Source organism: Sturnira hondurensis, unplaced genomic scaffold, assembly GCF_014824575.4.
Source record: "Sturnira hondurensis isolate 20B ecotype Veracruz unplaced genomic scaffold, ASM1482457v3 Scaffold0010128, whole genome shotgun sequence".
Lineage (NCBI taxonomy): Eukaryota > Metazoa > Chordata > Mammalia > Chiroptera > Phyllostomidae > Sturnira > Sturnira hondurensis.
The window spans coordinates 36,566,507-36,581,505 of NW_028082759.1; the positions used below are offsets into that span (position 1 = coordinate 36,566,507).

At 42.1% G+C, this 14,999-nt stretch overlaps 1 protein-coding gene across 1 annotated transcript in view; it reads right to left on the reverse strand.

Moving 5' to 3' along the window:
• The window catches only part of TRAM1 (translocation associated membrane protein 1), a 28,057-nt gene extending 17,436 nt beyond the window's left edge, over positions 1-10,621 (reverse strand). The window contains exons 1-4 of the mRNA XM_037058690.1: positions 10,309-10,621; positions 2,415-2,478; positions 263-384; positions 32-148 (exon numbers count right to left, since the gene is read on the reverse strand). Of these exons, the coding sequence (XP_036914585.1) occupies positions 32-148; positions 263-384; positions 2,415-2,478; positions 10,309-10,431 (426 nt within the window). The 5' untranslated portion in view covers positions 10,432-10,621. The remainder of the gene's footprint in view (positions 1-31; positions 149-262; positions 385-2,414; positions 2,479-10,308) is intronic.
• Positions 10,622-14,999: the final 4,378 nt, after the last annotated feature.

Consider the following 14,999-nt stretch of genomic DNA (forward strand, 5'->3'; position numbering starts at 1 on the left):
CTTTAAGAGACAAAAATTTAAACATACTTACAGATACTAGAATGAATGTGCCCCAAATACAAGAAAATAGGTAGAATGCACTAAGCTGACCAGATTCATTAAACTTGCTGTGTTTTGTTTTGGAGAAGTGCATTCGCCTGTTAATTTTCTAAAAATAAAAACAATCAATGATTAAGATTATAAAATATATTTAATATATGACAATCATAGTATGGAGAGCTAGTATTTTACAAAGTATAGATTTCTAAGATTGTATACTTACATCCAACACATACTCTTGAATTATGGCATGAATAATTATCGCCACTAGCATGTAGAAGAAAATTGTAGCCAAATCTTTGATACCATAGTAATAAAAAGACGCTGATTCAGTAGCTTGTTCTTCTGAAGGCCAAAAAGGACATACACAAAAATATACATGAGATTATAAAAACAGCACTAAGTACAACATAGTTATGGAAACAAACAAAAGATGACTAATCTAATAAGTACTACAGAAACACTATGGTAATTCACTTTTGGACATCTTGAGTCATGGCAACAACAAAAATCGAGGAGACTATGTAAAAATCAAAAGCTTCTGAAATTACTTACAAAGATTTGACACATGTTAGTCACAGCCATTAAAAACCAAAAAACATGGGAGGGGTGGCCACACTCAGCAACTTGGGAAGACTGTAAAACTGACATCCCAGGCATAGAGATTAGCCCATTTGCCTGTATTTTTAAAGAACTTTGAAACTTTCTACTTTCTACCTCTACTTTCCAACTATACACTACATTATGATTCTGAAGGAAAAAGTGATTTAACCCATATTTGACTGCTTTGATCTATTGGACTGTCCAAAAAGTTCATTTAGTTTTTTTCCCATACAGTGTCTCTAGTAATGCTTAGTTGTCCTTAACTTCATCTGAAACAATTTTGTTGGACTGTATTGTGATAGCTGTCATATCGGCATGCGTTTAAAAAACTTATCAAAACTGGTGAATTTTTGTGCAGCCCTTTTAATACTGAAGATGGACAATATGCAACATTTTTGGCATATTATGCTTTATTAAGAAAGGTAAAAATGCAAAACAAAAATGTGCAGTGTATGGAGAAGGTCCTGTGATTGACTGAATGTGTCAGAAGTAGTTCATCAAGTTTCTTGGTACTATTGACATTTTGGCCAAATAATCCTTTGCTGTGGTGTTTAGCAGCACCCCTGGCCTCTACCCACTAGAAGTCAACAGCGGGAAATAACCAACATACTCAAAATATCTAAATCAAAAAGCGATTGGTGAAAATGAAAAGCGTGTCTTTTGTTTTACAGGAAAATCGAACCCGACTTTCTGGCCCACCACACAACAGAGCCCACTGCTCCGACACCCGGGAACTGGCGCAACTGCTCACTCTTCTCTGGCGTATGCAAATTTCAACGCCACTCTGGGGGCTCTCCGTTATCTGATACTTAACTCAATCAAATACTTACAACACTACACAACGGGACAAAAACGCAACTCGATAGTATGGAAGTTTACTAACTGAGTGAACTGAACACCCCACCCACACCCATGCCAGTTTATTGTATTACTGCATTCAACCACAGTCACCTTCTAGTAACAGCTTGTTTTTCACATAGCATAATTTAGAATACCTTTTGAAATACAACCTAAAAGTGTAGTTTTGGCGCAAATCCCATCTAGAACTTAACTGACATACTCTCTAATTAAAATAATGTTATAGGCAGAGCACAACAGAAAACTGAAAATAAAAATAGGCTTAAAAGGATTGTTATTATAGGTCCAAAACATAACTCATTAGTTAAAAAAACTGAACCTAGCCCTGGCTGGTGTAGCTCAGTGAATTGAGTGCGGGCCTACGAACCAAAAGATCCCAGTTCGATTCCCAGTCAGGGCACATGCCTGGGTTGCAGGCCAGTTCCCAGCAGGGAACGCATGAGAAGCAACCATACATTGATATTTCTCTCCCTCTCTCCTGCCCTTCCTTTCTAAAGATAAGTAAATAAAATTATAAAAACAAAACAAAACAAAAACTGAACCTAAACATTGTGCCTTCAGAATCCTTGATTAAACTTTGATACTTAGCAAATGTAAAATATCTATGCTTAGAATTTTCTTATGAAAAGATCAGAGGAAAGAGAAGGCAAAAAAGATTCTTTGGTGAAATTTTAAGCCTATTTACAAAAATATAAAACAAACATTAAACACATAAAAAACTGATTTCCATATAATATACAGGTAAAGCCAACCAAATATATTAGACCTTACTCTACAAAACCACCAAAATAATGTTCAGTCTACTCATGAGTGAGATTTATGAAAGCTAATGCAGAACCTCGTGTACCACGGACACTTCCGTTTGTCCAAGTGAACTCCACTTAAGCAGAAAGTTTCAAAAGGAAACTACCTACCCGTTGCAGGGAGGGTCACATTGTACTGGAGAGTAACGAAAATGATAGCAGCTTTTGCTGTTACCTAGACAGAAAAAAAAAAAAAAGATCAATTAGGACCTCCCAAATAGCAGTCTGGGGGAAATATTACCACCTCTATCCCCAAATCTGAGAACCAAGGGCATGCTGACATGCACAAGTGTAATTCCCGATCACCAAGGAACTGAGGGTGGGGATTTGCAGAATTCGCCTGAGCATCTTCAATTTAGATGAGATTGTATAATTCACTTCTAATTTTAAGACTTCAAAAGAAACATTCTCTGCGGTTCCATTAAACAGTGATTTGACAGGTAGTTTCTCTAATCTAGACTTGTACAATGAACACACGGTTCCTAGAAAAAAATTAATGTAAATTAATAAAAGAAATGAAAGCACAGTTGCCATGACAAAAATGGATCAAAGGCAGGGTCTGGAAAAAAAAGTCAACTCCATATCCTTTCAGGCTTTTAAAAATGAATGTATGAATATTTTATAAAACTTGGAATAAGTTCATGTATACAATTTCATACCTTGTTTTTTCCCACCTCACATTATATCATACTTTTCAATGTAACTAAATATTGCTTCAAAACATGACAGTACACAGTACTGGATGCACTGTATTTAATAAAAATATACTTAACAAAACAAAGGTAGGCTCTGTGCTGTGTGTGTTACTCTCCCACACACCTGGCATAGCTAAGTGGTCAATAAATATTTAACTGAGCTGACTACTGGTAAAACTAAAGTGGTCAGAACAGAAAAGTGGAATGCTTGCTTAATATTTATAGGTACCAGCACTGTGCTGGACAAGGAAATACAATAAAGATGAATGATATAAACCCTGATGACTAGGAGCTCACTTGGGCCAGGAAGCCAAAATCATGATAATACTGTAGAATCAGTGCCAGTGGGTACTCAAGATAAACACACAGTTTTGGTTTTTGGTGTTTTCCTAGGTGGGGAATGAGGCATGTTCTGGAAAGGCTTCTCAGAGGATGTGGGGAGGGTAAGGGCGCCTTCTCGTTGGAAAAGTTAAGTCGACTAGGGGATGAAGAGGGCAGCACAGGTGGTGAAGACAGAAAGTGCAGAAGCCAAGTAGCAATGAACCCAGGCCTGCCAAGGGCACACGTCAGAAGTGGTAGAAGCCTAGAAAAGGCTATCAAGTGCTAGAAAGGGCCTTGTTTGTGAGCTAAGTAGTTTGGCTTTTATTTATTCTAGCACGACCGGAAAATCCTGAGGCGAGGGAAGTTCCTATGTGCTCTTTGGGAAGGTGGCTGACTGTGGCTTAGCAAGTGGTCTCTCAGGTCCCCTCAGATCTCTACACTGCAATCAGAATCGTCTTCTGATGAATACCTCTCCCCTGGTCTCCCTCCACCCAAACATCCTTCACTGACATCCAGTTCTTTCTAGGATAAACAAAATCTCCAATGTGGCCTGTAGGACAAACAATACATAGTCTGACCCCTCCCCTGGGCCTCTCACCTCACCTTTGGCCACTTCCTCCTGCTCCCTTGCTCCTCCATTCCTCCTGCCACACGGTCTGCTGTGTACAGTTACCTGAAATGTTGGGGAACCTTCCCCTCAGGCCCCAGTTCAACCATGCCTTTTCAAGGAAGCCTGCCCTGTCTCTTAGAGCAGGCCGTGCACTTTGCTAGATTATCTAAGAGTACTGCCTGCTTTCAAAACACACACTCTCGGTGTGATTATTTTAATAATTTCTGTCCCACTCATTAGAAGTAAGCCCCCTGAGAGCTGGGACTACACTTGTTTCTGTTCATCACCATATGCTTAGACAGCAGCATACGGACCGGCACATGTTTAGGTGAAGGATCAACATTACTGAATAAATATTAGATAAAATATAAACTGGATTAAGTATGCAAGTATAACATTTTTACAAGAAAGCACTTGAAAGACAATAAAGTCCAAACTAAGGCAGTAGTAGTGGGACAGGGGTGGAACTTTGAGGCAGAGTAAGGCTTGTAAGCAAGATTCAACGATTCTGTACCAAAGCTTACATAAAGTGAAGGGTAAAGTTATTAACAAAAATGTGGAATACAGAAGGAATAGCAGGTGTGAGGGAAAAGAGAAGAAACCAAGTTCTAGATAAATTTAGATTTCTGCAGGCAGCTAAAGCCTAAGCCTGGAACTGGGCAGGGAGACCCCAGCTTAAAGATTTGGGTGTCTCTAGCTACAGGTTGTATTTACTTGAAGCTGTGGAAGTACATAAATCATCTATGGACAGGGTACAGTATTCACAGACAAGTAGGACGTAAAATTGTGGAGCAGGCAGAGAAAAAGCTGATGGCAAAGTAGAAGTGACCAGAGAGGCAGAAAGAGAAGGAAGAGAGCTTGATGCCCCAAAAGCCAAGGGGGAATCATTTTAAAAGGGTAAATAAAGACATGGTTAATAAAGACATGTGGCAAGAGAAGACTGCAAGGACTGCACAATTTAAGATGTCATCAGTGGTCACAGCTGGAGTAATTCCAACAAAGTAGTGAGGGCGAAAGCCACATCATAGCAAACTGAGAAGAGGAACAAAGTGGTACCTAGTGACAGATGCCAGGTCAAGATTTAGGATGCTGTGTGGGGGCAACATGAGTGTGTGCCTTTCTTGGGCAACTTTCAATAATTCATGAATGGGGAGACACAATAGAGGTAGATGGCAGGTTGGAAAGATGGATGGATATTTGCAGGGTGAATGGGGAGAAAGACCAAGTGGGAAAGGAAGCTGACTGATGGCCTGGAGAGAGTATGGATAAGTAAAGTTGGCAGGAAAAGCAAAGCAGTGAGGGGGTTAATTTACTAGAGAAAAGGAAAGGGGGCCAAGGGACCATAGAAGCTTGGAATGGCTGGACAGCAGACATATGAGCAGCAAAATGAGAGGTGAACAGCAGGTAAGTAATGGCTGAGCCTCTGCTATACTAGATTTCAGGATCTGGAAACAAGTCGGGTCTGTGTGATAAAGCCCAGGGTGTGACACTAAACTGAGTTGCTTCTACTGTGGAAGATATATAAAGGTCACGTGAATGGCCAGTAATGCTTCTTGTTACAATTTGAATTATAGATGCATTGGAGTAGAATGATAGCATGAATTTCCTGGGTAACACTGCTTTCATGAAATTATTTTTAATAAAGATAACTGAATAAATTTCATTTTTAATCTTTATTTAGACTTCATATATATAAACATTAACACATAAACACACACACACATATACATATCCCTGTTTCTAGTTTAGTATATGAGGTCCCCACTACATAGTTAAGGCAACTTTTTAAGAATCTCTTACAGCCCTGACTGGTGAGGCTCAGTGGGTTGGACATCATCCTGCAAAGCAAAAAGTTCCTGGTTTAATTTCCAGTCAGGGCGCATGCCTGCGCGTAGGCTCCATCCCTGGTCAGGGTGCATCTGGACTTATGTTTCTCCCACGGTGATATTTCTCTCTCTCTCTCCCTCCTTTCCCCCCTCTCTAAAAATAAATAAGCAAAATCTTTATAAAAAGTCCCTTAAAAATGACAAGTGTAATTCTTCAAAGTTTAGTATCAAATTCCAAAAACAAAACAAAACAAAACAACACCCCCCGCCAAACCAGATCATACTTTTATGCTAGACTTCCAAATAAAATTTAAAGTCTGGCCTCCAGCTAGTTTAGCATGTGACATTAAGTAAAATAAAAAGAGAAAAAATTCAAATTACATATCCTCAAGTCGTTTATAGAAAAGTTAAACCAGTTATCACATTCCTACCATTTCTAGGCCCCCTAAGCCACACACCACTGCCAGCAATGGCTTAAACTAATTTTACAATTAATAGTAAGGCAAACTAGTTTGGAATAAAACATACTATAGCTATATGTAATACACTAAAATGTAGAAATTACTGTGTTTATGACAGTGCTGGACATTTATAGCACTTTTCTCCATTTACAAGAAAAAACAACTTATTCCAATACATCTTGAATAGGTTACCATGAACTCTAATGAACTGTTTAATTCTATGTTGTATGCAACATCAGGTATATCTTATTTTTTAATTAGGTGATAACCAATCACCAGGCCAGTTTTTTGTTTGTTTGTGTTATACAGAGATGTTAACTATTTTGCACTTGTTAAAGGTTGGCGTGTGATTACTAAATTGACAGAGTACCTAAAAGATAAAAGCACAATTTCTGAATATCAAATTCCACTTCCCCACTGGTTTATATAAAATTAAGTTGTTTTTCTTTTCTTTTTTTTTTAAAGAAAGAAAATGTTGGCATTAAGACAAGTCATGTTTAAAAATAAACAAACCTCTAAAACTATTACGAGGTGGTTGTAACTATGTTTTCCAAATCTGCATGGCCCACACAACTGAGATTCTTGAATACCTGGAACATAACTCCTGCTTCCAGAAGAAAATAGTCATTCCTCTTGGAAACCTTTAATTCCTCTTCTCTAGCCTCAGTTTCAGAAAGCTTCCCAAGCATCCTTACATTTTTCAACTTCCCTAACTCAAATATGAAGCCATTAATTATGGACTATGTGGACGATGCTGACTATATTAAAAACAGGATTTCAAAACCTATAAGCAATTTTTGATAAGATGGAGTTTCCTGGAAATTAAACTTGTACATTTCCCCCAGACTACTACTTTATCAATCTTTTCAGTATATGCAGGGTGGGGCAAAAGTAGGTTTATACCTGTGAGTACACAAAGCAGTTTCTTCGTGTATCATTACTTACTAATTTTATTATTTTCCATACAAACAAATGTAAAACTACTTTTGCCAACCCTGTAAAATCTCTTAAGATGCTAATAGTTGGACCCTTCTCTCACATAATACTGCTGTCTTGTATCTCCCTTCTTGGTCAATACCTAAGGAATAATAAGAGATGCTGCTTATGGCATGTTTCCTGTATGCCGATCGACTAGGTAGGCATTATACATAGTAGCTAATTTTGTTCTCAGAGTAAGCCAATGAACCCATTTTACAGGAAAGGAAACAAGTTCTGAGAAGTTAAATGACATGGTTTTTGTCATTGCTTAAGTCATTGGTTTGTCAGTTTCACCATAAAACCTGACATTTCCTCAATATATTCACACAAAAGGCTTCACAGCTCTACTGTAAAAACATCATCTTCTCCATTATTCTAGTACAATTCCCGTTATTCTGTACCTACATTACCTTTTGAGATTTATCAGCAACTATTTTAAAAGTGAAATAGCAAGACTATTCTAGTCCATTTTTTCCTATATGTAGTAACATGCTTTCAAATCCTAAAACATTAACATATGCTAAGAAAAAATGTACAACTTGCCCAAACTTCCCTCTCCTGTAAACTGCTTTAACATTCTGTTTTGAACTGGCTCTAAAAACTGTTTAGATCAATTTGTCTATTTAGCTTTACAAATTTTACAGATTTACATAAGGGCAAAAATCCATTCACTGCTAAAAAAATCATTACCATGTGGCACAGGTGGTGAACTTCCCTAAAACTATGATAAGACAATGTGAAATACTTTATATAAAAGCAAAGTTATAACATTTCTTTTTTTTTAAATCCTCACCCAAGGATATGTTTATTGATTTTTAGACAGGGAGGGACAGAGAGAAAAGAGACTGGGGATAGGGGGAGGGAGGAGGGGGAAAGGGGGAGGGGGAGGGAAGGAAATATTGATCAGTTGCCTCCTGCACCTGCCCTGACTGGGATGGAACCAGCAACCTTTTGGTGTACAGGACGATGATTCAACCAACTGAGCCACCTAGCCAGCGCTAAAGTTATACCATTTATTTTATTTTATTATTTTTAAAAAATTTATGAATTTTAAAAAGTCCACACATGAGGATATTTTTATAGATTTTGAGAGACAGACAGACAGACAGACATGCATGCATCAGTTGCCTCCTGTATGTGTCCCAACCAGGGATCAAACCTGCGACCTTTCAATGTCCTAGGCGACGCTCCACCAACTGAGCCGCCCAGCCAGGGTAAGCTATACCATTTGTAAGTGGTATATTCCATCTGATTTATATTCCATTACATTCAAACACTGTATATCTTGCAGTTAATTATATATATATATATATATGTGTGTGTGTGTATTCTATATTTTTAAACCCTCACTCAAGGATATGCTTACTGGATTTCTGAGGCAGGGAATCGGAGAGACTGACATCACCAGTGGGAGAGAAACATGGAGCAGTGGCCTCCTGTATCCCAGCAGACCAGGGAACGAACCCTCAACCCTCCGGTGTTCCAATCAACTTAGCCATCCAGCCAGGGCCTAAATTATATTTTTTAAAGTCAGGAATTCTTACCATATGGAAATGGGTTATGGCAAATACATACAAAAGTATTACTTCTAATAACAAAGCAGCCAGTACAACAAATAGAAAATTCAGAGACTACAAAAGTTGAGCATTGCATTTTTAATAATATCATACATTGATATAGTACTCATATGGTGCCTTCTCACTGTACTGTCTGACCCTTGTATCACCCACTGAGAGAATAGCCCAGGTGATGTTATTTCCTTATACAGAGCAAAACTGAGGCTTAGCCTTGGCCCAAGCAGTAGGTAAGTAGCAAGGCCCAGCCTCAAGTGAAGCAAGCAACATACCTTAGTTTCCTTCTGCCTTTCCTTTCACTGTACCCACTCCCTCCTTCACAATGGGCTAAGTGGACATAAATGACCCTATCAGTAATTTTTTAAATCTATATTTAGACTCAGAATAGCCCATTTGAAGAAAAGCAAAAATAGTTACACAATAACATTTAAAAACCTACATGAACCACATTTAAAAAATTCCACTCCTTGGGTACCGGCAATGTCATTCCACTAGTTTTTTTCAAGAATTCGTAATGTCACGCATTCAACAGGTTATTTTTTAAGCAGCTCCTACACCCAGGCACTGGAAATAGACTAGAACCCCAAAACGTCTGCCGTTACATTCCAGGAGGCGTGGAGGCTATTGAGAAAAATGAAAAAGGGAAAGAAGGTAAGGAATAGGCCTGTGCATTGGGGAGAGAGAAGGAAAACCATAGGATGCTACGCGTTCACCTCGCAAAGTTTATACCCACGTTCAACAACTGTTAAGTCATCAAAATACTAGATACGTGGGAAGGGAATTTACACACGCCTGACATTTCCAGCCTTTCCTACTTCAAGAAACAAAAAGAAAAACAATCACTGGACCCCTTAACGCTGCGTTTCAGAACCTCGATTTTGTATCAGATTGTTTCTTTACGGAAAAAGCAAGCGTCAGGGCAAAAAGTTCGGTAACTGGCTGGTGATATTACCAGTTTGGAGACGAGAATTTAAACAATCGGTGTGCCTCCGCGTGCCCAACCCACGCGATCCCTTGCTGCCCCAGGGGCACCGCCCTTCCAGTGGGCAGCACACGCCGGACTCCGTTTGCTTCTCGTTCACCCCAAAATGGGTGCTACCGGGACCCCCGACCCGCACCCCAGGCCCGCGCGTTCTGCGGCCCCCCAGGCCTGGCCTCCACTGGGTCCCAGACCTCGCCAGGGAGACGCGCCCAGGGACCAGGCCGGCCATCACCCCCAAAACCCGCCCACCCGCCCGCAGCCAGCTCGGCAGAGCAGCAGCCGCCCCCGCGTCTCCGGCCCCTCGCCGGCTGCCACGTAACCCTTCGCGGGAAACCAGGAACTGCGCGGCCGGCCGGAGGGGGCGGCGGCGGGAGGGAAGGGTAGCGCGTCCGAAGAGGGGGCGACACGGCCGCCCCGGGCCAGGCCCGCTGGGCTCCAGGTCCCCAGGCCCGAACTCAGGGGACCGGCACCTCCCTCTGGCCCAAGCCAGCGCGGTCCCAGGCAGACGGTGGCCCGGGAAGGGGGCGCCCGGGCGACTGGGGCGCGGAGCGGGCTCACCTCGAACATAAGCCCCAGCAGGAAGACCATCGCCACACAGGAGACGATGTCCGCGTGATTCTGCACGATAAATTCATGGCTCAAAATCGGAGGACTCTTGGTGCTCTTCCTGCGAATCGCCATGGTGAAGCCGCCGCCCGCGCCTGCAGGTGCTCTGCCCCAGCTGGTCTCTTCTCCGCAGCTCACCGGCCAGCCGCCGCCGCCTCCCCCAGGCTGCTCCTCACAGCCCGGCCGCTGCCGCTCGCTGGGGCTTCACTTCCCATCCCACAGCCAGTACGCAGTCGCCAGGGCCGCCCGAAAAAAAAAAAAAAAAAAAAGCAAAGAAGGAAAAAAAAAAAAGCGAGCCCACAGCGGGCACGAGCATGCGCAACAGGGAGACGGCACTTGGTAGGGCCGCGGCCGCCTCTACGAGCCCACAGCGCCGCCTGGGGACCGGAGGCCGTCCGCCCTGGCCTAGGGAGAGTAAGGAGCCGAAGTGACGCCCGTCCTGCTCCGCGCCTGGCGGATGGTTGAGGCGCGAGCTTCATGCGAGAATTTAAGTAGCTGAGGCCCGGCCGTTGGCGGCCGCGTGCGGCAGCGTCCAGGGTGGCAAGCATGCTTACCTGCCCTGCCGGCCATCCTGGGCTTAGGTGTCAGTTCCTGCTTCTGTATTGTCATTTTTTAATAGTTTATTTTTTATTGCATTACTATTCATCCCACTTCCACCATCTTCCACCTCCACCCACCCACTCTGATCCCCATTGTCATTTTCTTGAAAGCCGCAGGCACCATCAAGATAAAGGGATAACGGGAAAAGAAGGGGAAAGTTTGTCAAGAAAAATGTATAAAAAGCTCACGGACAAAGCCAAAGGCGTGGGGGGGGGGGTAGGATTGAGGGTGGGAGGTGGGGGGCAAATGGAGACAACTGTACTTGAACAAAGATTAAAAAATAATAAAAAAGATGACATGAACATACAACTAGAACCTAGCTACACAAGGGTACCATGACTTCTGTGTTAGCATCTGCCTTACAAATTAACTTGAGTATTAACAGATGTATTTTAAACATTCCAGGGGACTTGTTCCTATTCTTGGTAGGCTTGAACTACTTTTTTTTTAAGAACAACTCATATTTCGTGTCACCTACCCAACCCCATCATCCACCAGGCCTCCTAGTGAAGATGACCAGATCAGTTTGGGGTTACTTGCTTCATAATTATTATTAACAACTTAGTAATTTAGAGAGTTGATTTCAAAAAAAGGTCTGTGGCCCTGCCTTGAAATGTGTAGCTCAGTGAGTTCAGTGCCGGTCTGGCATCTAAAAGGTCGTGGGTTCCATTCCCCATCATGGCACATACCTGGGTTGTAGACCAGGTCCCCAGTTGGGGGCATTTGAGAGGCAACTGGTCGATGTACTGGACATCAAGGTTTTTCTTCCTTTCTCCCTCCCTCCCCCCTCTCTAACAATTTATTTATCTAACAATAAATAAATAAAAGCTTAGAAAAGAAGGCTTGTGAATTAGACACACCCTCCTCCATCTTTCTGCTCTAACCATTTGTATTCTTTCTCCTGATGAATTGTACCTTCATTTACCCTTCACTTGCCAAATCTAGAAACCAAAGTCATCCTGGACTGATCCCTTTCAGCATCTTTCCACATCCAAATTTTTATGAAACCCAGGCAATTGTTTCCGCTACTCTATCCCCACCCCGTCCCAATGCCGCAAGAGGGGCTTATCTATTGCTTGCAATATTACAACTCTGGTGAATCACTCAGTGGAGTGAGAATGTAGGTTTGTGAATCAGAATTCTGCCACTTATTACCTGTATGATTGTGGACAAGTTACTTAAACTCTATGAGACTTGATGTCCTCAATCGTTTATGTATTATTTATTTAAAAATATTGGGTATCCATGCACTGGGGATACAGAACTGAATGAGAAATGCAAATTAATTTATTTTTATGGGCTGTAATTCTAGAGGTAAGGAGAGAGAATCTTTAAACAAATTTACAAAGTAAACCATTAAACTGAGATGAGGGTCCCCGAGAAAAATAAAGCAAGGGGAATAGGGACAGTATTGGGAAGTTGCATTTGCCTGAAGACTTGAAGTAGATAATATCATCTATAAAAATGTCATTATAGTGCCTACCTTAAAAATTAAATACGATGACTCAAGGAAACTGCTTGGTAGAGTGTTTAGGGCTCTGCGAATATTAACTATTATTGTTTTCTTCTTTTCTGGTCAAATGATTACTAATTTCACTCACCTCCAAATTGCCTTCCAATTTTTACAGTAGAATGATGCTTCTGATGGGCTCAAAACTTTTTGGCGATTTCCCTTTTTCAAGAAAAGCTCGTATGACTAGCTCAAACCCTACCCGGATAGGCTCCGATCTCCTGGTCTCCTAGTACCAGCATTATGAACTTCACACCCTGTACACCCTATAGCATGCTCTCTTCCGAGGCTTTGTGTTGCCCGCTGCGTCGATCTGGAATGTTTTCTCCTCTTCTCCCAGGGCACTCCTGCTGTTCCTTTAAGTCTCCTTCATTTGTGACCTCTTTGAAACCTTCACCGACTACTCTGACTGTGTCTTATGATTCAATTGTATGTTTTAATAGCTTTATTAAAATATAACATATATCACATTGTTCACCTATTTCAGTTGTATAATTTGATGGTTCTTAATACATTACAAAATTGCGGAGCCATCACCATAATCTAACTTGAGAACATTTTTATTATCCCCCAAAGAAAGACTTAGTCTTGGTTCTTGAAACTTATCTGCCCGGAACGGAAGACAGACGGTAAGCAAGTAATTACCAATGTGATGGGTGTTTTCAAGACTTACTTGGTAAAGGGTGCAATGGGAGTGTTCTAGGTCACTTGGAAATTAATTGTCCAATTAAAGTTGAGTTTTTAATCTGAAATGATTCTTCCATACCTTAAAATTTAATTATTTTTTACTTTTTTGAAAATACCCGCACTGGTCTTTCAGTTGCATACACTTATACCATACTCTGGTCAGCCATGGGACCGGAGATGACCATTTGTATTTGTATTTGGGCTTTGCAGGCAACAGATGACAAGACAGACTGGGAATGGTAAGAGATTTATTGGCCATGACATGTGTGAATTATGGAGGGGAAAGGAGTCCATAGGGAAAGCCTTCAGACTACATGCAGGTCTGACACCTGTCAGGTGTCAGAAGGAAGGAAGGAAGGCGGACTGGGCAGGGAGAGCCTCAGGCTGAGGTGCGGTCTGAGAAAGTTCCGGGCAGCCCAGTGGGGAACTCCAGCACACTCGGCAGAAAAGGTGGGTCCTTGTACTAGGAACGTGCTCAGTCAGGAACCACACACTTGCCATCTTTCAGAGAAGGTCACAGCTTGTCAGGAGGCCCTGTCCCCACAGCTTTCTCTTGGGCTCTGGTAACAACCACTGCTTACTCTTGCCCCTAGATGCATGCCATTATTAATAGCCTCAAGTACTACACTATGTCTTGCGGTTTGCTTATACACTGCCCATACCTTTGAAGAGTCCTTTTATGGAAATTTCCCCAAATTATCCAATTTGAATGTACCACTTGCTTCTGCTAGGACCCTGACTTGTTACTATGGGCATTAGTGACCTTGAAGAGTTTTTTCTTTGGAATGGTAGAAATCAGTGGCCGATTGGAGTGGGTTCAGGAAAGATTGAGAGGTGGTAAGATGGAGGCTTGAGTATAAGCAACTCATATGGGGTTATTTTCCCATACGACGAGGCAGAGAGATAGGGAAGTAGCTGGAGAGGGGTCTAGGGAAGGTTTTTGTCTTTTTGGATGTAATTTATTATGACATGTTTGCATGCAGAGGGAATGAACCGTTAGAGAGAGTAATTTCTTCTCCAGGATATACTTGCAGAAGCCAAGTCCTTAGGTAGGAAAGATGGCATCTAGTGCACAGTGGAGCAACCATGGTAACAAGGATAGGGTTTTATTACTAGTAGGTCAGACTGGCAGAAGATGCTCAGAGGTGGATCTGGCAGTTGAAGGAGGGCTGGCTGGTAAGGGTTATGAAAATCTGGTACCCATCCAGACCAGTCTTGTGTTCTGCTAGGGGTAGGACCATGAACTGACCTGCATTGATGATTCTGTGATAGAAGAGAGATCAGTTTCAGAAAGTGGTGAATGCAAAATGAAGAAATGGAAACAGGAGGTGTAAATGCTTTCACGGAGCTTTAAAGGAGAGGAGAGAGCAGGTTATGTCAGGAGGAATAAAGATTAAGGTAGGCTTCATGTTTGCTGTTGAATGATCTGACAACTGAGTGTGTTTAGATAGGAGGGAAATGAGGGAGAAGTTGGAGACACTGGGAGATGGGGAGAGGAGGGGAAAGTGATGGACTCCGAGGTTTGGGGTCCCCTAGAACATAGGCCGGGGATTAACTTTAATAGAAGGGGACACCTCTTTTCACACTGGAAGGAAGAAGGGAGGAGGAAGAATCATTAGGGACGAGGCAATCAAGAAACTGAGAGTGGAGATTCTTCTACACAGCGATGAGATCAGGAAGGGCCATGAGCCGGATTCCTGCTTTGAGTGAGTGAGGGGGAGTGACAACAGTGAGGATGGAGGGAAAGATGCCGTGGGGGTAGGGGTTTCCAGGGTGGCATGACACTGTAATGGTTTGTAGTGGAAGGACCCCATCAGCCCCATGCAAGTGGCCTGAAGGGAGTCAG